The 19727-nt window shown below is 41.1% G+C and overlaps 1 protein-coding gene across 16 annotated transcripts in view; it reads left to right on the top strand.

Annotated features, from left to right (window-relative positions):
* The window catches only part of baz2ba (bromodomain adjacent to zinc finger domain, 2Ba), a 67843-nt gene extending 50324 nt beyond the window's left edge, over positions 1 to 17519 (top strand). For 5 of the 16 annotated variants that reach the window (XM_042226079.1, XM_042226075.1, XM_042226077.1 and 2 more), the window contains 24 exons: positions 315 to 407; positions 2105 to 2166; positions 2442 to 2507; positions 3205 to 3270; positions 3486 to 3530; positions 3779 to 3811; positions 5718 to 5783; positions 6112 to 6252; positions 6576 to 6830; positions 7164 to 7387; positions 8786 to 8860; positions 8938 to 9169; positions 9262 to 9324; positions 9708 to 9852; positions 10184 to 11007; positions 11102 to 11354; positions 11495 to 11650; positions 11834 to 11994; positions 12099 to 12427; positions 13737 to 13872; positions 13973 to 14119; positions 14630 to 14931; positions 15646 to 15789; positions 15953 to 17519. In XM_042226079.1, the coding sequence (XP_042082013.1) occupies positions 315 to 407; positions 2105 to 2166; positions 2442 to 2507; positions 3205 to 3270; positions 3486 to 3530; positions 3779 to 3811; positions 5718 to 5783; positions 6112 to 6252; positions 6576 to 6830; positions 7164 to 7387; positions 8786 to 8860; positions 8938 to 9169; positions 9262 to 9324; positions 9708 to 9852; positions 10184 to 11007; positions 11102 to 11354; positions 11495 to 11650; positions 11834 to 11994; positions 12099 to 12427; positions 13737 to 13872; positions 13973 to 14119; positions 14630 to 14931; positions 15646 to 15789; positions 15953 to 16109 (4175 nt within the window). In that variant the 3' untranslated portion in view covers positions 16110 to 17519. The remainder of the gene's footprint in view (positions 1 to 314; positions 408 to 2104; positions 2167 to 2441; positions 2508 to 3204; positions 3271 to 3485; positions 3531 to 3778; positions 3812 to 5717; positions 5784 to 6111; positions 6253 to 6575; positions 6831 to 7163; positions 7388 to 8785; positions 8861 to 8937; positions 9170 to 9261; positions 9325 to 9707; positions 9853 to 10183; positions 11008 to 11101; positions 11355 to 11494; positions 11651 to 11833; positions 11995 to 12098; positions 12428 to 13736; positions 13873 to 13972; positions 14120 to 14629; positions 14932 to 15645; positions 15790 to 15952) is intronic. The other 11 variants (XM_005935262.3, XM_014337796.2, XM_005935265.3 and 8 more) reach the window with 8 other exon arrangements.
* The last annotated feature ends 2208 nt before the right edge of the window (positions 17520 to 19727 follow it).

Raw genomic sequence — 19727 nt, 5'->3', positions numbered from 1 at the left:
CTACTTTATCTGAATAATACTAACAACAATTACTTGTCAAGATGAATCACCATTGTTAACATGTCTTGTTTTTGTGCCTTTGTGTTGCTTAGCAAAGCCCTGCAAACCTGATTTTTCAGCCCTACCTATGTAAAAAATATTTGACATGTATTGCAGTATTTTAAAAATGCTAACAGATAAATATATCACTCTAAGTTTATTGTTGCAATTGCTAAACTTTATAAATGAAACCTTAGGAACGATCCCAGTTATTTATATGTCCAGTACAACTACAGAGGTTTCTCACCGGCACCGCTTTTGTTTCCACTTTGCAGAAATAGCCCGTCAGGCGGCACAGATGAAACTGATGAGAAAACTGGAAAAGCAGGCGCTGGCACGTGCAGCCAAAGAAGCTCGGAAACAGCAAGGTAAGCGAGTACAGGGCTGTAAACATGCTGGCGGAGGTTATTTAATTGGTCAGTCGGTCACTTCAGACTACTTTGATCTAAATCAACAGAGTATAAAGCCCGGCAAGAACTCATATTGCTTGTATAGCCTTTGTTTGCAAGTAGGTTCAAAACTGTTTTCATCATTTTTTAAGCTTTAATCTTCTTTCTCCTCTAATCTTTATTGCATCCAATCTCAAGACTGTTTGCTTAGCTCTCGCTTAAATTCAGAGATGTAGCTAGACATGTTATACATTCAGAAATGTATAATGCACCAGAACATTTAAACAGTGGAAAACAATTTTGATCCCAATCCCGAAGATCACTTAGATTTTTTTAATTTAAGTTTTCCAACTAGACAGCTCAAATCCATCGAGTAAATGTGCTGACACGAGTGACCCAAACATGAATACCACCCACTTGTGACTTAACTGTGGATGTACCCTGTAGCTGCTGTGTATCTGTGTGGGGCCAGTTGTTAATGACTTTGTCCCTCAAGGATCCATGTTAGGCCCACTGATATTTACCTTGTACATAATGTCATAATATCTGACAGATGCAGTCCAGTATTGTAAATGCTTAGAAATCCGCTGAGGCAGCTTGTTTTCCTTCATGTGTATGTATCTGTCTGCAAGTTCAAAGGTAATTCTGAATACTGATTAGCTAGGTTGGGGCGATGATTGCTGATCTCTCATGGATCAGAATGTCTTGGGCGATCTGGGCACTAGCTGGGCTCCAGTTTGTCTCTTGACAACAGTAATAAACAATAAATCCCCCAAACTGTCTATATTGGATTGTGGAGATCTCCTTAAAAGCATTAAACAAAGCCAATCACAGTGCCATTCAGTTTGTTAAACAAGACAGCATTTTCATCCACCTTACTGCTGTGAGTTTGATGAAAAAGTTGGATGGTCATTACTGGCGTGAAGAGAGCATCGGCTGCTGGGATATTTAACACCCTTAGTTCCCTTCAGTGCTAATAACCACAACAACAGACCGAAGAAGGCTCGTACAAGGAGCCAGGGCCAAGTTTTAATGTTTACAGACAGCAAGCAAATAAATGAAAGCGGAAAATAACTTTTCAAACTGGAATGAGCTGTAGCTGTAGCTCCTTCCAGGAGCTCTGAGAGGTTTTTTTGTAACTCTTTCAGTCGGTGTGGCCATGTGTCTGTATGAGTTGTTTTGAGTTAAGCGATTCGTGATGAATTGAGCTATCATCTGTAATTATCAGACCTGACCTACAAAAGTGATCATGAGGTCGCTGAGATTTCCTGCATAAGCGAAGCATAAATGTTCACAAATTAACCAAAAATAAGCACAAATGTCAGCGTCCTGAAAATTAGGATTGAGACATGATAGTGAGAGACCTGCTGTACCCTAAAGCCGTAGATGTAAAGTGTTGTTTAGATTCTAAATAAAATGTGCCATTTTAGCGAGGTCGTCTATGCATGTCGATTGTTTTCGAGTCACGGCCTTATTTTTACAGTACTCTGTTTTAATTTAGTCCCCTGAATTTCTCCGTGCCTTGCTAAAAAAAATACATTGTGATTTCAGCGAGACCTCTTAAATAAATAAAGCGGAACAACTCCGAGTCTCTCAGATATGAATACAGTTGGAAGCCCGTGTTTTTATAGGTCACTTTTCTAGACACTGATGTAACACTGATTTGACTCTTGTAGCTATCATGGCAGCGGAGGAGAGAAGGAAGCAGAAAGAGCAGATCAAGATTCTCAAGCAGCAGGTGGGTCTTCTTTGTGGGTGTGCTGACTGCATTTTTCCCGTCTTTTCCTTATCTAAGTGTCCTGACACACACACTCCCTGTGAGCACTGCGGGAAATGTTGAATTGTTATTTTTTGATCCTTTAAAGCTTACTTTTCAATTACCATTATTACTTGTAGTGCTAAACTTGTTGTTGTGACTTTCTGCCCGGCCCAATTGGAATAGAGTGGTTGGAAAGTGATTTTATCTGGGGATGTCTAAAATATTAAGAGATTATGTTTTTCTTTTTTTTACAGGAAAAGATCAAGCGTATTCAGCAAATTCGGATGGAGAAGGAACTCAGAGCGCAGCAAATTTTGGAGGTACAGAATCTGATCCAGCAGCACCTCTGATTAAGCAGAACATTCCTGGATAGCTACAGCCCCTCAGTCTATAGTGTTTTAATCTTCCTAAAGCTCATTACTGAACAGCAGCATGCATTGGAGGGAGTTGCGTCTTCTTAGGCATAATTCCACATGGAACTAATGCTAAATTGGTCTTGGTTGACGGCTGTTGAATATTAAAATGGCTGTTGCTGCCTCTTCAGACCTTATTTAAATTGGACAGAAAAGTCTTTTTTTTTTTTTTTTCATCAGACAACAGTAACAGTTTAGCATAAGTGGGTCGAGGGGGAAAAAAAAGGTGCCGTTTTCTACACACAAACACACATCCAAGGATGCAGACACGTTCACACAAACACACACATATGCAGGGCCACACAATTATACTGTAGGAGCTTCAAAGTGTTTTAGCAGGACTAAATCAATTTTGAGTTGACACGGTTGGCAAGCCACTCTTAACAGGAGGCTTCAACATTTTCACAATTACGTGTTAAAGAGATACATTATTCATTTGCTGTGTTTTACAAATTTGACTGGCATTCAGGAGCATGAAATCTTTGCTCAAACCAGAAAACTGCAAACAATCAGTTAAAGTGCTGCAGAGCTCAAGTCTGATTGGACTTGATGTGCCTGAATGATATACATCTCCGTGATTCTTGACTTTAATCTTTATTCAAAGGCCAAACGGAAAAAGAAGGAAGAAGCCGCCAACGCCAAAATACTGGAGGCTGAAAAGCGTATAAAGGTATGCTTACAAATGAAACTCTTGGAAAAAATATGGAAAACTGTGATATACCTTTATTTATTTATTCATTTGTCTTCAAAAATCCTGTTCATTGAATTGTATAATTCATTTACCGTGTTGTGGGGCTTTTCCATCAGCCTGTATTTGTACTTTTCACGATTAATACAATGGAAGCATATTGATTTTTCTCTCATCTTCTCATTCTCGCCTTCAAGGAGAAAGAGTTGAGGAGACAGCAAGCGGAGATGCTCAAACAACAGGTAGGCACTCTAAACAACTTACTGAGCCTCTTGAACCTCATAGTTACTGCTGAATAAAACCATTTACCTCAGACTTGAATAAAAATTTGAAGGTGCGTGTGCGTGTATGGATGTGTTTATACTTTGTGTTTTTAAATATAGGCATGCGTGAGTGTGTGTACGTGAGTATTTCTCTGTTTAAAACGCCTTGCTTATTGGTATTGGATATTACTTCTGTTCCATAATATTTTGCCAACTCTCTCTGCCAGGAGTTGGAGAGGCATAGACTAGATATGGTATGGGTATGTTTATTTTTGTACATCTAACACCTGCATCGTGTAACTGGTTGTGTTATGGTTGTCATAGCAATGCATTAAGTGTAGCACTGGCTGCTGTCATACTACATTCTTCTGCATGGCTTTCCAGCAAAACCAACAAAAGAGAGAAAGAGTCAGTATGCTGCCTCCATCTGCTCGTCCTGAGGGACAACTGACCCTGTCACGGTGGCCAGGCAGCTTCTTTCCCCCTCCCCCCATCCTCCCCTTCTACTCAGAATGCATTGCAAAGACTGCTAGCCAATCCACACTCACTGTCTCAAAGTGCGCTCGAGGAGTTTCCATCCATCACATACATTGTCTAACTGTTGTATTGGAGTAGCCTGTGTTACCCGTGAGTGCTTGACGATTTCGGCTCAGACGTTGAGCTTGTGTCTGTTCGTCCGTGCATCTGTTCTGCAGTCCACAGAGTGCTGGACTTTAACCTGCCCCATCCCGGCCTCTCTGTCATTCACTGTTCCTATACTCTGCACAATGAATGAAAACAGCTACTGAGAGTCATTTCGTCTTCATGGTGGAGACACTTACAGGCAGATTTCCCACCAGTTTGGTGCGGGCACCTTGGAATAAAAAAAAAAAAGACCTTTGGGGGGGAAAAAAACAGAACAAGAATACAATCATCTTCACCATGGGGACTGTATGGTTCTATGTAGCTTTTTATTTTAGCCTGGCTCTCCTGCTTGTAGCCCTTCTTACTCATACACACTCACACACACAGTCGCAGCAGAATCTAAAGGTTCGCCTTCCTGTCGTGGACCAGGCCGATTACTGCATCAACCTCACGTGCACTACAGTGTTTGAAATTAGGAAGCGCGTTTAATCCCATGTGTTTAAAGTTGTCTCGTGTGGCCGTATCGCACTTGATTTATTGCAGTTTATTATCATAAAAGCCTTTAACGTCTTCGTTGTTTTTGATGAATTGGAAGAAGCTGAATGCCACAGGCTTTCTGTCGTTTTTCAAGTTTTCCATTTGTAGATAAATCAAACAAATAAGCACAAAGAAATATTGCGGCAGAGTGCTTGGCATCTAGCCTGTTTTGTTTATCACAATGACAAAACAGTCCTCACAAAACAGCCCATTTTAGTCAGCGAGAACTGGAAATGTCCTTGGCAAGCCCTAATAGTGGCAATTGTGTCTTTCTGGTGGATCACAGAGGGAATGACAGCCTGATATGGAGGAGCGGGAAACCTTAAGAGATCAAATAAAATGATAGTCAGTCACCAGTGATTCCTGTGCCCTTTGGCAGTAGACTGTGTATCATGCACCAAAGAACAACACAGACGTCTCATCCTCAGCAGTCACATACTGTGCTAACACTTAAGCTGCCAAAACCACTGAAGTGAAACTGCTCAGTTTGTAGTTACACCTCACAATCCATTCCTCTTTATAACCCCCTACTAAATATTACAGGTGTGATGTGTCCCCCCCAAAAAAGGCGATATCATTGATTCATGTAGCAGAATTGATTGTTTTTATCATAACTCTAATGACATGTGGCATGTCAGATGACTTCCGGCAACTAGTGTTTTGTTGCTTTTGTTGTGTCAGCTCTAGTTTAGAGGCGCCGTCACCGATTCCAGCTGCTTCTCTTTTTGAGCCTGTCATCACATCTATTTTGTACCGCATCTATGTGTTGCTTTTTGGTTGTCATTGTACTACTGTACTCTTCACTTATGCTTCCACCATACATGTGAAAGTGTATACATGTGAAGCATTGTTCTGTGTTTGTTCAAGTATGGTGCCTCTACTGAATTTAGTGCATCACAGTCTTACATTAATGCACAATTATACTAAGGCTGGCCTTGACTACTGTATGTACAACGTGTGCTTGTTAATGTTTGCCTGTTTTTTGTTTTTTTTTTGCCCCTTTAGGAGAGGGAAAGGAGGAGGCAACATGTAATGCTGATGAAGGCTGTTGAGGCTCGCAAGAAAGCAGAGGTAGCCCATATGCACGCAAATAAATGCAGAAACACACACGGGCGCACAGTCCACTCCATAAAAAGAGCCTAAGTCATTATTCCCTCGATGGATTCCTGCTTCCTCTCCTTTATGTGCGCTCTTTCCCTTCATTCATTTTTTTTTCTGCACACTTACCAAGTCAAAAGATTCTGGCCCTCAAGCACTTTTCCTTTGAATGCACAGCAGCATTAGGCTGAATTCTAACACAGCTCAGCAAAGTCAAGTAAACCTTCTTGTCTGTTTTCTCACACACACACACACACACATTTTTCTTTCCTAATGCTCCCTTGAATTTTGGACTCTCTAGGAGCGTGAACGCTTGCGGCAGGAGAAAAGGGATGAGAAGCGTCTGAACAAAGAGCGTAAACTGGAGCAACGGAGGCTGGAGCTGGAGATAGCGAGGGAACTGAAGAAACCAAATGAAGATATGTGTCTGTCTGATCATAAGGTATCTTATTATTATTATTATTATTATTATTATTATCATTATTATTATTATTATTATTATTATTATTATTATTATTATTATTATTATTATTATTATTATTGAGTGGACTGTTTTTCCTGAGACCACGTTACTGAATATTTTTATGTGGAAATGTGCGCCCTCAAGTGGTTAAAATAACATACTGCAAAATACACAAACTAAGCTGTCACTACTATTTTGAGAACATACACATAACATGTGACACACATGTTTTTCTAAGCTTCACTAATCGATCCTAATATGAGCAAAAAGAGTCATAATTTTACTGATATTGCTGCATCCAGGCTCTCCCTGAGTTCTCCAGGATTCCCGGACTCATCCTACCAGGACGTGCCGTGTCGGACTGCCTGATGCTTATGCAGTTCTTGCGAGGCTTTGGAAAGGTTTTGGGACTCGATGTGAACACGGATGTGCCCACGCTGGGAATGCTACAGGAGGGCTTGCTTAATGTGGGGGACAGCATGGGCCAAGTTCAAGACCTTCTGGTCAAACTGCTTTCTCTGGCAGTCTGTGATCCTGGTTTGCCACCTGGACAAAAGGTGAGCTGCGTTTTGAACTGACTGATTCTGCTTTAGGACTGTAGCTGAGACATAATCAAGTTAGTAAATATGATCCATAAGATACAAAACATTAACAATGCCACCATATGTAGCTTTATCATATACATTTAGGACTAACTTTAGGATTATAAAGATCTTGCACAAAGTCATTTAGAATGACTTCAAAATCAGTGTTTTTACACTTGACTTGACATTATTTTAATGCTGATGCCTCCATGCCTTTACTAGCAATGTGATATTTTTGTTCTTAGGTTAAAGGCTTGGGTACATTTTCATCTATTTAATTTTTTTCATCAACTTCCCTATCCTTAGACAAAAACCATGCTGGGGGACCACCTGACTAACGTTGGCATCAACAGAGATAATGTCTCCGAGGTGCTGCAGATGTACATGGGAGCCCATTGTGGAAATACAGATCTGGCTCCTTTGGCTCTCAGTTTGAAGACAAAGGCCTTTCAGGCTCACACGCCTGCTCAGAAGGCCTCAATTTTGGGGTTCTTGGCTAATGAGCTGGCCTGCAGCAAAGCTGTCATCAGGTAGGTAACTGACCCCTTTGAGTACTCCACAGTACTGTGCACAATACTGTGGAAATACTCCATATTTCACTTCCAAGGAGCCAAGCTTTCTTTTATTTATTTATTTATTTATTTATTTGAGTAGTCTTGAGCAATAATTCTCCAGGGTTTCTAAAAGACTAGCAGCTTATTTTTAGTTAAATGACAAAGGTAACACACCTTTAATGACATAAAATAGTATTTTTTGCATCAACAAGGTGATCCCCAAACAAACTATCTAAAGAAAATGAACAGTATCTGAAAGTCATATCCTCAAGGAATAGGACCTGAGGGGTGTATCTGGCCTTTCAGTTGATCCATCTATTGTTCACTGAAGCCTCATCAAAAAAGGTCTCAGTGGAAGAGTGGCTGTCAAGAAGCCATTTTTAAGAAAGAGGAATCAGGATAAAATGCTAAGGTCTGCCAAATTACACAAGAACTAGACTGAAAATCAGTGTCAACAGGTTTGATGAAGTGATGGTGTTGGTGGGGCCCTTCCCAAAATTGGTGGAATTATGAACACGGAAAAGTATGGTAAGATTTTCATCCATCATGCAGTATCATCAGGAAAGGATGTGATGGGCAGCAGCATAATCTTTGATGACAGTGACACCAAATACACCAGCAATGCAGTAAAAGCATACTTCGAAAAACACACAGTCATGGATTGGCCTCCACAGAGCCTGGATCTCAACATTAGTCATTATTGAACAGAGAACAGAACAAAAGGCAACCAACATCCAAAGATTAACTTTGAATGTGTTACAAGAAGCCTGGAGAACTATTCCTAAAGACGACTTAAAGAAATGACAAGAAATCTGCCAAAGAGAGTTCACGCTGTGTTAAAGAATGAATAAACGTGGTCATTCATTAGAATTGTTGTTGCCTCATACACCGTTTTTCTATGTATGTTTGCACATGTTTCAATAGAATAAAAGAAAGAAGACTTTTGCACATTACCATATGTCAGTGTAGGATGTGTCTCTTCCTCTGAGACAAAATTAAAAATCTAACAGTCCTTTTCACCAACCACACACTGGAAAAAATTAGTTAATGCAGTATATGTGGTTTTATTTTGTTTAACGCTGAAATTATATCTGAGCCAGTGATGTTATTTTTTTATTGATACGGTGGAGAACAATTAATAAAGCTGCAGCAGGGAGCAGTAATTTGCAGTCCTTTTTATTGTAGGGAAATAATAAAAGTATTAATTTGTGCTCTGGGATACCAGCTGTTATATTAAGCTTTTTTTTGAGCTGTGAATGGTAGCCAGCCCCCATGAACTTTTACTCATTATATTTATTAGTTTCCGAGATTACCTAAAACAATGGATGTACACTGCCACAGCTATAATTAACAGAATTGTGTTTCCTCGTGCAGTGAGATTGACAAGAACCTGGATCAGATGGCAAATATGAGGAAAGACAAGATTATTATGGAGGGAAAACTGAAGAAGTAAGATTTCTTAACACTAAAAATAATGTTTTTGTTCTCCATACTAGGTCAGACTAAACTCCTGTGTCCTTATACAGGTTGAGAACCATTTATGCCAAACGAACTGGAAAGAGGGAAGCCAGCATGGGTGTGGAAGAGAACCAGTCTGTTGGCACTCCATCCTCGGCCACCAAACGCAAGAGGAAACTGGGTGGAGACAGCGAAGATGACGACGACGACGACGATGACAGTGACGACCAACCGGAGGAAGAGGAGGAAGAGGAGGAGGAAGAACTAAAGAAGGTTAGAAAAGTGGAGACATATGATGAGGTAAGGTGATAGAGCCAGCTTCATTATAAGAAGCTAAATGTTTGTGCAGTTGCTCAAAGACATTTCCTGTATTTGTTTGTTCCTTCTATCAGGATGAAGTTGACCATGCTACTAGTGTCGAGGAACTGGAGAAGCAAATAGAAAAAATGGCCAAGGTATGTCTTTCTTGAACACGTTTAAATGCTTTAAAATGCATGAAAATCAGTGTTTGATTGATCCAGTTAATGTGGGATATACTCGAATATACAAAGTGAGATTAAAGAAAAATCTCCTGCTGCAATAGAAGTAATACGTCAGACACCTGCAATTCAAGCTGCAAAATGTGTCGAAAACTACAATGTGATTTGTACGTTGTGTGGATATTTGTGTTGCCATAGGTCTGTTTACTAATGAAGGCACTAATTAGTTTGATAAATGACCTCATTAGCATCTTATGTGATGCTTCATATGTCGCACAGAAAAAAACAAAAACCGGTAGGGCAGATTACTTCTGTTTTTGAAGGTCTGTAATTTCCATGTATGTTTTGTACAATTGCAGCAACATCATCAGACCAGAAGAAAGCTGTATGAGATATCCCATTCCCTACGCTCTATGATGTATGGACAGGATCGGTACCGCCGCCGATACTGGGTACTGCCCCACTGTGGAGGGGTCTTCATTGAAGCCATGGAGAGTGGAGAAGGTTGTTGCAGTACACCGCCCACTTTTTTTTTTCTGAATACGTATACGCTTCACTTTGCTTATCTGACAGGATATTTGGAAAATGAATGTGTAATGGTAACATGCTCGGCAAGAAGACAAAGAAAGACCTTTTATAATTCGTGTAGCTGCATGTTCAGCTGTTTTGTTGCCGAGTGAAATACGCAGATAGCATCTGTCAACACTAATAACACAGCTCTGCCTGTCTTCCGAAAGCAAGCGAATTAGTGTAATGTCCAATAATCAGGATCCAGTTTCAGTGTTACAGTAGTTCACTTTCTAACTGGAGTACGTTTTTCTCCTTTTTTCTGCAGCTCCAGAGGAACTGGAGGAGGAGCGACAGAGGAGGAGGAGAGCAGCAGAGGAGGTCAAGGTCAAAGAAGAACCTCAAGAGATTGAGTTGCAGAAGGAGAAACCCACCAACCTCGATGGGCAGAGCACTCGAACACAGGACTTGGAGCAACAGAAAGAGGAGGAGAAGAAACACGAGGGGAAGAAAAACTCCCCGACCCTCTTCTACCAGCAACCAGGCTGTGTAACCAAGCTGTGCGCTCTCAGAGAAGTCAGCAAGGACATTGGTAAAGAATCTGTGAAGGCAGAAGACAAGGAGAGTCCCCATGTGAGACAGAATGGCAGTCCCCTAGGCACTCCTGTTACAACCACTATGTCAGCGTCCTCCCCCACTCACAATACCCTCGAGCCTGCAACAGCGGCAGCAACAGCTCCCTCCTTGGTGACTGCTAACGACACAACAAACATCCCTCACCTGGCTTCATCCTCTTTATCTGCCCCGTGCCTGCCAGCTGCACGTGAAAGCCCAGGGAACACTCCTCCAACCTCATCCCCGGCTCCATCGCCACACCTTTCATTCCAAGCAAACGACCAGCTGCTCAGAGTGCTAACAGAAAGGAGCGGGCACTGGTTCAGTCTGCTCCCTCGCAACCCTTGTGACCTCTCCTCCCTCACCACAACACCACCAGGACCGCCCCGTGTGTCTCCTCAGGCATCCTCCACCCCAGCCAGACCCAAATCCCCACCTCCATCCCCTGCTCTCCCTCTCACCCCTTCTGCTGCCTCAGCCTCTGCCAGCCCACACCACCCAACTGGCATCCTCAGCTACCCACTATCCACCCTGCAGGTGAGAATACTGGCTGGTAAACATGTTGCTATTATATTTCCTTTTGTGCACTACCACCTTCCTCACCCCTCTATTGTCCCTCTTTTCTCCACAGGTTAAGTCAGGTGTCTCTTTGCTAGGAGTTTCTTTCGCAAGCTGGCCCAGTGGAATGATAAGTCCCGGCCTGCCTTTGTGCAGCAGCCCTAGCCCCATGCCAAGTCACTCTGTAGAGGGCAACACAGCAGCAAGTGTCTCCAGTAAAAGTGAATCGCCTTTACCTCGCATTGAGAAAACTTGCTCTATGCCCTCTCCCGCCTTGGAGATGCCCAAATCCCTCGACCACGCCACGCCACGACCCATCCCAGAAGGTGAGCAACACTCGATGTATTATTTTGTATATATATAATGAGATCAGCCAATGCTATCCTTACTTAAGCCCACTTTGATTTGACTGTAACATGTCTTAACTGAACAAAACATCTTCTTTCTTTCACACCCGTGTGCTCAGAGATGCTGACAGGTTGGTGGCGGGTGTCTGACATCGAAGAGCTCAGGGCTCTTGTCAATGCTCTCCACAGCCGAGGAATCAGAGAGAAGGCCCTCCAGAGACAAATGCAGAAATACATGGAGATCATCCCCCAGGTCTGCACCAAACACAGAGACGGTAAGTCTGGAAACAGCTCCTCTGAGCACATAATGATGTGCCTCAGATTCATTCATGCTTAGAAGCGTTTCCTTATAATCCCACAATAAATTGCTAATACTGTATCAGTGAGGTTTATTGAAGTTTATATGAACAACTGTCTTTCACTGCCTAACCCATGTGTCTGCTGTGTAATTTATCTAGTGGCCATGATTGAGCTCCATGAGTTGGAGGAGAGCCAGGTCAGTGTGGAGTCGGTGCGGGGCTGGTGTGTTGAGGAGCAAGCAATGGAAATGGACATCGCTATACTGCAGCAGGTTGAGGAACTGGAGAGGAAGGTCACCGCAGCCAGCCTGCAGGTTAAGGTGAAATAGTAACACACTAGCACAAATATTTCTACATATTTTGTTTGTGAAATTTATGTTTTTTTTAGAGGCCAATAAACTCAACAGCTCATTTCCTCTCACAGGGCTGGACGTACCCGGACCCACAGTCTGAGCGTGAGGACCTGGTGTACTACGAGCACAAGCCCCTGACCAAATCCACGGCCTCGGCGACAAACACGGGAGACAAGGAATCCAAGGAGCATCTGGAAGAGCGGGGAGAGAAGGGCGGGGTGATGCGTCACCCGGACAACCCGCTGGACATTGCAGTGACACGTCTGGCTGATCTGGAGCGCAACATCGAGAGAAGGTACCTGAGGAGCCCCTTAGGTACCACCATTCAGATCAGGCTGGATAATGTGGGTACGGTCACTGTCCCTGCCCCCGCCCCATCTACTAGTGCTGACAGGGAAGGGTAGGTCATTTCTCCAACCAGCTCCCCACTCTCCCACTAAGACCCTTTCCTCTCTCTATGTGTGCTTTTTTTGTTTCCCATATTACTCAAAGGGTGAGGGTCTTTGCTGATTTCACAGCAGATTTTTGTGGTTGCCTGTTGCTTTTTTTTTTTTTTTTTTTCCTTTTTGTCTTGGGCAGCTTTTTGGGGGGGAGGGGAACCACTCAAAACCATTTCCCCCCCTAAAGTCATCTGCATGGTGTTGTGCATCAGCAACCTCAGTTATAGGCTTACTTACAGCTCCTGCTATTCAGCATACACTTACCCTTCCTGCATGAGCGTCCCCCTTAACATGATAAAAAAACGTGTGTACCTCTCCCCAGCACTCTATACTCCCAAAAATGTCATGCCTGTCTCTGCCCAGATGGAGCTTTTTACAGCATCTGGTTCAACTGACACAGTTTACTACAAACCCATTTTCATAAAAAGTTGTGTGGACTTTAAATAAAAACAAAATGCCGTGTTTTGAAACTCATTAAAAAGAATTTGTTTAGTTAAAAACGGAACATGTTAAATGTCGAGAAACTGATAAATTCACATTTTGAAACTTGTCTGTTTTCTTAATTTTTTTCTACACCTTTCCATTTTTGCTTGACATAAAGTTTAGCTTTGTTTCAGGCCCACCAAATGTTTTCAGCGGGTGACATGTGTGGATTGTAGTAGCCAGGATCTTACTACAGATTGATTCTGAGCTATGAAATAAGCAAACCGTTCCCTGAGAATGACACACTGCCAGCATTTGTTGCTCTAAATTGTGTGCATTTTCCCTAGCATTAATGGTGCCCATACCATAAGACGTTGGGTAGGTCTTACCCTCTTTAGCCTGCAGTCAGTGATTTCTGACTTTCAAATTAAGATTTGTCACACCAGAGACCAGTTTTGTACTTTGCCTCAGTCCATCTTGAATGACTTCTTAGAGACTCAGCCTCACATCAGCGCTCTTTTCACTACTGAACCTAACGACGCTTTACAGCGTCTCACACACAGTCTTTGTCCTGTCTCAACTTTTTTAAAAACATGTTGCTGGCATCAAATTCAAAAATGACCATAGAGCTTAAAATAAAGAGTAAAATGCTGTGATCATGCCCCTGAACGTTATAAACACGAGCTTAAAATTATTTGCAAGTCACTGCATTTTGTTTTTATTCACATTTTACACAGCAGCCTTAGTTTTATTGGTTACGGGTTGTAGTTTGTGTGTAAATAACCCCACACGTTCCCATATGTGTATCTATTTTGATTCTCATAACCTTCCCTTAAATTCCCTCAGCAGCGAGGAGGAGGTGGCCCACGGTATGAAAGTGTGGAGGAAGGCCCTGAGCGAAGTGCGCAGCGCCGCCCAGCTGGCCATGTGTATCCAGCAACTGCAGAAGTCCATTGCCTGGGAGAGGTCGATAATGAAAGTGGTAAGAGAATAAAAGAACAGCCTGTGTCCACAATGTTAATTGAAAACTACCGTATTAGGAAAGTTTGTACTTGTTTTTAATGGACGCACTTATTTTGTAGTACTGTCAGATTTGTAAGAAGGGGGATAATGAGGACCTCCTCCTGCTGTGTGATGGCTGTGACAAAGGCTGCCACACTTACTGTCACAAACCCAAGATCACCAGCATCCCAGAAGGAGACTGGTACTGCCCGGCCTGCATATCCAAGGTATCTGAACCTTTTATTACTTATGATTTTTTTTTAATGTGCATTTTTTTAGACTCATCTCAGGACTTATTTTACTCCTGTTTTGTAAAGTTGATGGTAGAAAGGCAAGAAGAAAAAGGACACATTGTAGAGTATATCTTGTGCATCTAAACCACAAGGACACTTGCTCGCTCAAAGAAATCTCATCAGCTGCTCCTCCCCTAGAGTTTTATTGCTTGCTCTTCACTTTTATTGTCTGCAGCATGAATTTATCCCATTAAGTGACAGTAAAACTCATAAGTCATACTCATACTGATACAAGCTGAGTAAAGATTTTTAACGCAGGCTTTAAAGAATTTGTGTTGATGCAGATGTGGTCAGCAAAGGGACTAAATATTATTGCTTGTCTAAGATATGGCAAATTGATATGACATTTTAGGAAAGGACAATATTAGGAGGATGAAACTAAATGGTTCCAGTTTGAATAGCACCCGAACTAAGGAAATGCTGCAATTTTGGGTACTTTTGCAGGCAAGTGGTCCATCCCCCAAAAGCAAAAAGCCTCCAGCCAAACCAGTAGCATCTAGTGGGGGGAGTAGCAAGAAGGGCGGAGAGGCAAAGAAGAATGGAAAGCAGGCCGGTAACGGGGAAGTGTCGGAGGATGACTCAGCAAGTGCCAGCAGTACGCCCAAAAAAGGAGCAAAAGACACCAGCAGGAAGAGGAAAACGGAGGAGAGTTCACCTGCTCTAACGACATCCAATCAGGAGACTACTGGGTGTGTGAAGCGAGCCAAGACGGCTCGAGACAACAACAGGGACCTGGGATTATGCAGGTATGTCTCCATGGCATGTTTGCACTTGTCTTTCTGTGTCATTTTCTTCTCAGTAGTTGCACAGTAATTTCCACCTGCTACAAAGCTGTATGGAAAGGTTGGAGGATCTGTTTTACATTTTCTGTTGTGTTTAAAGCCACAAAACCTCAGATCAACGTTTACTTGCAGTATTTCATTCCTGGAATTTTTCAGCACAAAGTCAGTTTCTCTTTTGTTTTTTAGCGGTTTTATTAGCTCATAAAACCCTAAAGATTATGAGTTAAATGCAAACTTTAAGCCTCCATGGACATATTTTTGACCAGCAGCAGAAACAAACTGTAACTGGTTAGGAAATGCTGTTTACACAACCACTTAGGGCAAAGCAGCACTATCTTAGCTTTCTTTTACCTCAGCTTTCAGCCTACTCAGATTTCTGGGGAAATATCTGATTCTCCAGCTGTTAATGCTCCACTGTTCACCAGCTAGTCCTAGCTTTGTGTACCATAAACCCAAAACAATGATTTAAAAGAAACTTCCAGTATTCCGGCACAATGGGAGCCTCATTCAAACACTTCACCCACATGTAACCGATCCCTTGTCAATCCAGAAATATTGGTTATAGCTGCTTAAACATAAGAGGAAATTATGAAAGAAAGCTTTTCTGTGTTACACACAAAGCTTATATTTACACAAAGTCATGGCCAGAGTTTAACTGTGTGTTTGTGTGTCCTACAGAGTACTCCTTGCTGAGTTGGAGCGGCATCAGGATGCATGGCCTTTTCTCACACCTGTCAACCTGAAATCGGTGCCTGGCTACAGGAAGGTCATCAAGAAACCGATGGACTTCTCCACCATACGTGAGAAGCTTGTGAGCAGCCAGTGAGTTCCCATCGCTTCTCTTGGTTCTTTTTTCTGCTAAAAGCCTCGCGCAGAAGTTAAAGCAAGACCAGTGTTTTCAGTTTTGTTTAGTTTTTTCAGGAATTATGTGATGTGTCTGCTGTTCTCTCTAACCTGAATATGTCTTTCTTTTTTTAAATTTCAGGTATCAAAACCTGGAGACGTTCATCATCGATGTCAACTTGGTCTTTGATAACTGTGAAAAATTCAATGAAGACAATTCAGACATTGGTCGAGCTGGTCATAACATGAGGAAGTTCTTTGAGAAGCGCTGGACTGAGCTTCTGAAACAAACAAACTAAAACAAACAAAAAAAACACTTAAGATTAAAAAAAAAAAAAAAGTCTGTTCAGACTCTTCTCCAATACACCCATTCAACTTTTCGTACCGGAGCACCAGGTGTTACTTTTTATTTTGTGATGGAGAACGTGGCTTTGCAGGATGGTAGAAGAAGAAGCCAACTCCTTAATAAGGAACCTGTGGTGTGCTTAGGAGAGGTGTCACCTTGAAAAATAAAAAGTTGTTTAGGTGCACTGGATTTATTACAACAGGGATGAAAGCCCCAAAGAGTCCCAGAGAAATGGGGTGTCATAGTGCAATACCATTCCCTGTCTCAGAACACTGCACTGAATGAATCCTCAAAAATGTCAATGATGTGTCTGCGCTACAATACTTTCCACTACTTGTAAATAGTTTGTTTTTGTTTATTTGGGTTTTTTTGTTCGTTTGTTATTTAATCGTATTATAGTGAATGTATTTAATTTTGTAATAATTATTTATGAATCAAGGTCCACTTCATTTTCTATGAAAAAGGAGGAATCAGCCGAACTGCTTTGACTTCTGAAAAGGAATGTGTTATTGTGTTATAATTTTTTTCTCTCTCTCTCTCCCAAATATCAAACAAAGCCAAGACAAAAAAAAAAAAGAAAAGGAAAAAAGAAAAAAAAGAGCTGTTTACACTGTTCAGTGCTTTGGGGCATCGGAGGACTGTATTCAATTGTTCGATCTGTAAAACTGCATTTATTTACAGCAACTGCAGAGGAACAGTTAGGCTGTGGTGATTCATGTGTATATACTGTTTATTAATGTCTATATTATGTCTTGTTTGGAACAATGTGTAAAAATTGTTTAAGAATATTAAGATATTGTTTATGCCTTAGAATGATTGTAGCATTCTATTTTAGTGAACGTGATGAAAACATTATCATAAATATTGTTTGTACAGTATATACATATCCTCTGCAAACACTGTGGTATCCTTAATCTTGGTAGTGCCTACCCTTCCAACAGGGGCATGTAGGGGATGTTATCGTTTTTAGTTTTCATTCTTTATGATAATTATTTTTTTATATGATTTCAATCCAACAAGGCCTCCAAAGTTGGACAGTGACACAGAAATCATTCCTCCCCATAAATAATAATAACTAAAAAGAGAAAAAAAGGAACAACAAGCATTCAGTTATGCTTCCATGATACATTTCCTCACAATCTGCCACAATACAAGGACCTAAGGCCATTTTTAACCACTGTGTTGAACCTTGCTGTGTGTTGTGGCCTGATGGAGGCAGCTAGATTTTTTTGTACCCAAGTCAAAAGTACTTGAAGTTACTTTATTTAAGATATTGTGGAATAAAAGTATCATTCTTTTGTAGGAGCTTTATTTTTCACTAGTGTGTGGCACGGACCTATTAAAAGGATGTTTTTCAACGTAAGTGACTCAAACTGGTTTCATTTCAAGTCCGACCTGCAGCTGTAGAAGTGCCGTTTAACTCTTTATTCTGTCAAAGTGCGAGTCGTATGTAAAGTTGCACGTGTGACCGGATTAAAGAGAAATTTATTTTGTTTGTGCTTTTAGCTAAATATCTGCAATTGTACTTTACATCGTGTTAAATGCCTCTTTCATGACCAGACTGTAAAATGTTTTCAGGATCCTGAGAAGCTGCTCTGAAACATACATTTTTCTAGGATCTCAGAAACGGTGTCTCAAAAATGAATTCAACTTAACATCTGTAAATTAACAATAAAATCCAGAAAGAGCAGATCCTTATTTGTCTCATCGAGTGGCAGATTGTCATAATCCAAGCAGCCAGGAACACACAGGCACAAATGTAATCTTCAAAAGAATGGGTTTTATTATACCCCCAAAAAGGAAAAGACGATTACAAAAATTCAAAATAACAAAAAATAAAGTTTTTAAGAATCAAGTGGGCCCATAAAAGAGGTTAACTTAACAGAACGCTACTCAAAAGTCACTTAACAAAAACATAACTCAACAAACTGACCTGCCCAAATGAGAAACAGCTCCAGTTATATAGCAAATGAATAAACCATTATATACACCAAAGGTGAAAACTAAAGAGATAACAGCTAACCATCATTCAAGAAGAACCCCATTCCCCCTGCATGATCACAATAGATGGTCCAGTCCACTTTATTGGCTTCTGTATTTAAACCAGCTCCACCCTCAGCCTCCTCTTTCAGCCAAACCAGGAAGGACTGGAGCGGAGGTCAGGTAACTCAGAAAGAGCAGAAATATAATCAATATAACATACCTATATAAAATAACAAACAATGCAAAGTCTATGCCACCATTTGGGCTATAGCTTAGTGCTGTCATGCATTACAGGTAAACTCAAAATATCAAATTAGTTAACTTATGATCACAGAAGCTTTAGAGCATAACGTAAACATAAGACAAAAGACCAAATGAATATTACCCAAGTATCTCAGTTGTGTGGTTGCATGCATCCATCACACAGATCATAAAATGAAGACCGTTAATAAAAAGGAAAGTTAAGTGTGCCGTACACAGCTGGCAAGTGCAAGGTTAGCAAGTGCCTATTCCCAAGGTTTATATACATTTTATTCTTGTAGGGAAAATATTAATCATGAACCCTGCCGCACGCTACAGTATGTATAGCCTGAGGCACTACACAGTTTAGACGCATACAGTTCGGTCCATAAGCATGTTGTTAATGACGTGTTTTGTAGTTTTACCTCTGTACATTACCAAACTCCAGATGTGACTTTCAGCTTTAATTCAAAAGGTTGTACAAAGGTTTTTACATGAAGTGCTGCGTAATAACAGCCATTTTTATACACAAGCCTTCATTGTCACATGCTTGAAAGTAATTGAGCAATTGACTGGTAACCAGTTTTCATAGCACTGTGAAGCCCATTCCCTCCTTTTCTTTTTTTCTTTCTTTTTTTAATATTTATTTATTTTGAGGACAAATTAAGCAGATAAAAGATCTAGAACTGATTCAAAATTTTAAATTTGCATTTGGTGGTTGTTCACTGAAACTCTCAATTTGAGGTCCAGACCCAGTGGTGGTCCTAGCCTGTCTGGCGCCCTGGGCAAACACTCCCTCTGCCCCCCCCCGCCACACACACACACAGCAGTTGTGGAGTGTGCAGCACTTCAGCACTTGAGATGTTTAAGCTCCAGGCTTTGTGTTCATACAAGTATATATTAATATTCTTCATCATAAATGTTCAACACCGTTTCTTTAACCGATAGCTAGGAGAAATTACGGCAAATAAATAAGCCCATTTGAGAAAACAAAAGAAAAAAAAGAAAGAAAGGGGGATAGTTTAAATTTTAAAACACTTTACTTAAGGTAAAAATACAATATTATTCCTAATGAAGAAGCACCACGTCAAAAAAGTTGATGTCATTCCTCTGCTGTTGTTAAAATTCGGTTGATGGATCTGAAATGACAAAGATGAGGTCTTAGTGAAGAGAAAGTATTAGTAGCTACATCAACGCTGACCATTTAAAAAGACATCCACTCACAGAGTCAGTGTTTCAGGTCACTGGGAAATCCACTGCCGCTGATTTCGCTGTAACCTACAAAACAGGGTTTGATGCTTTAAAATTGGACTAACTTGTCAGCACCATTTAATTCAGCATTCCTGTG

The sequence above is a fragment of the Haplochromis burtoni genome, unplaced genomic scaffold, assembly GCF_018398535.1.
Source record: "Haplochromis burtoni strain Fernald_Lab_line unplaced genomic scaffold, NCSU_Asbu1 Contig_195, whole genome shotgun sequence".
Classification (NCBI taxonomy): domain Eukaryota; kingdom Metazoa; phylum Chordata; class Actinopteri; order Cichliformes; family Cichlidae; genus Haplochromis; species Haplochromis burtoni.
Note: the sequence above shows the minus strand (reverse complement) of the source record. Positions and strands in the feature narration are given on the sequence as shown.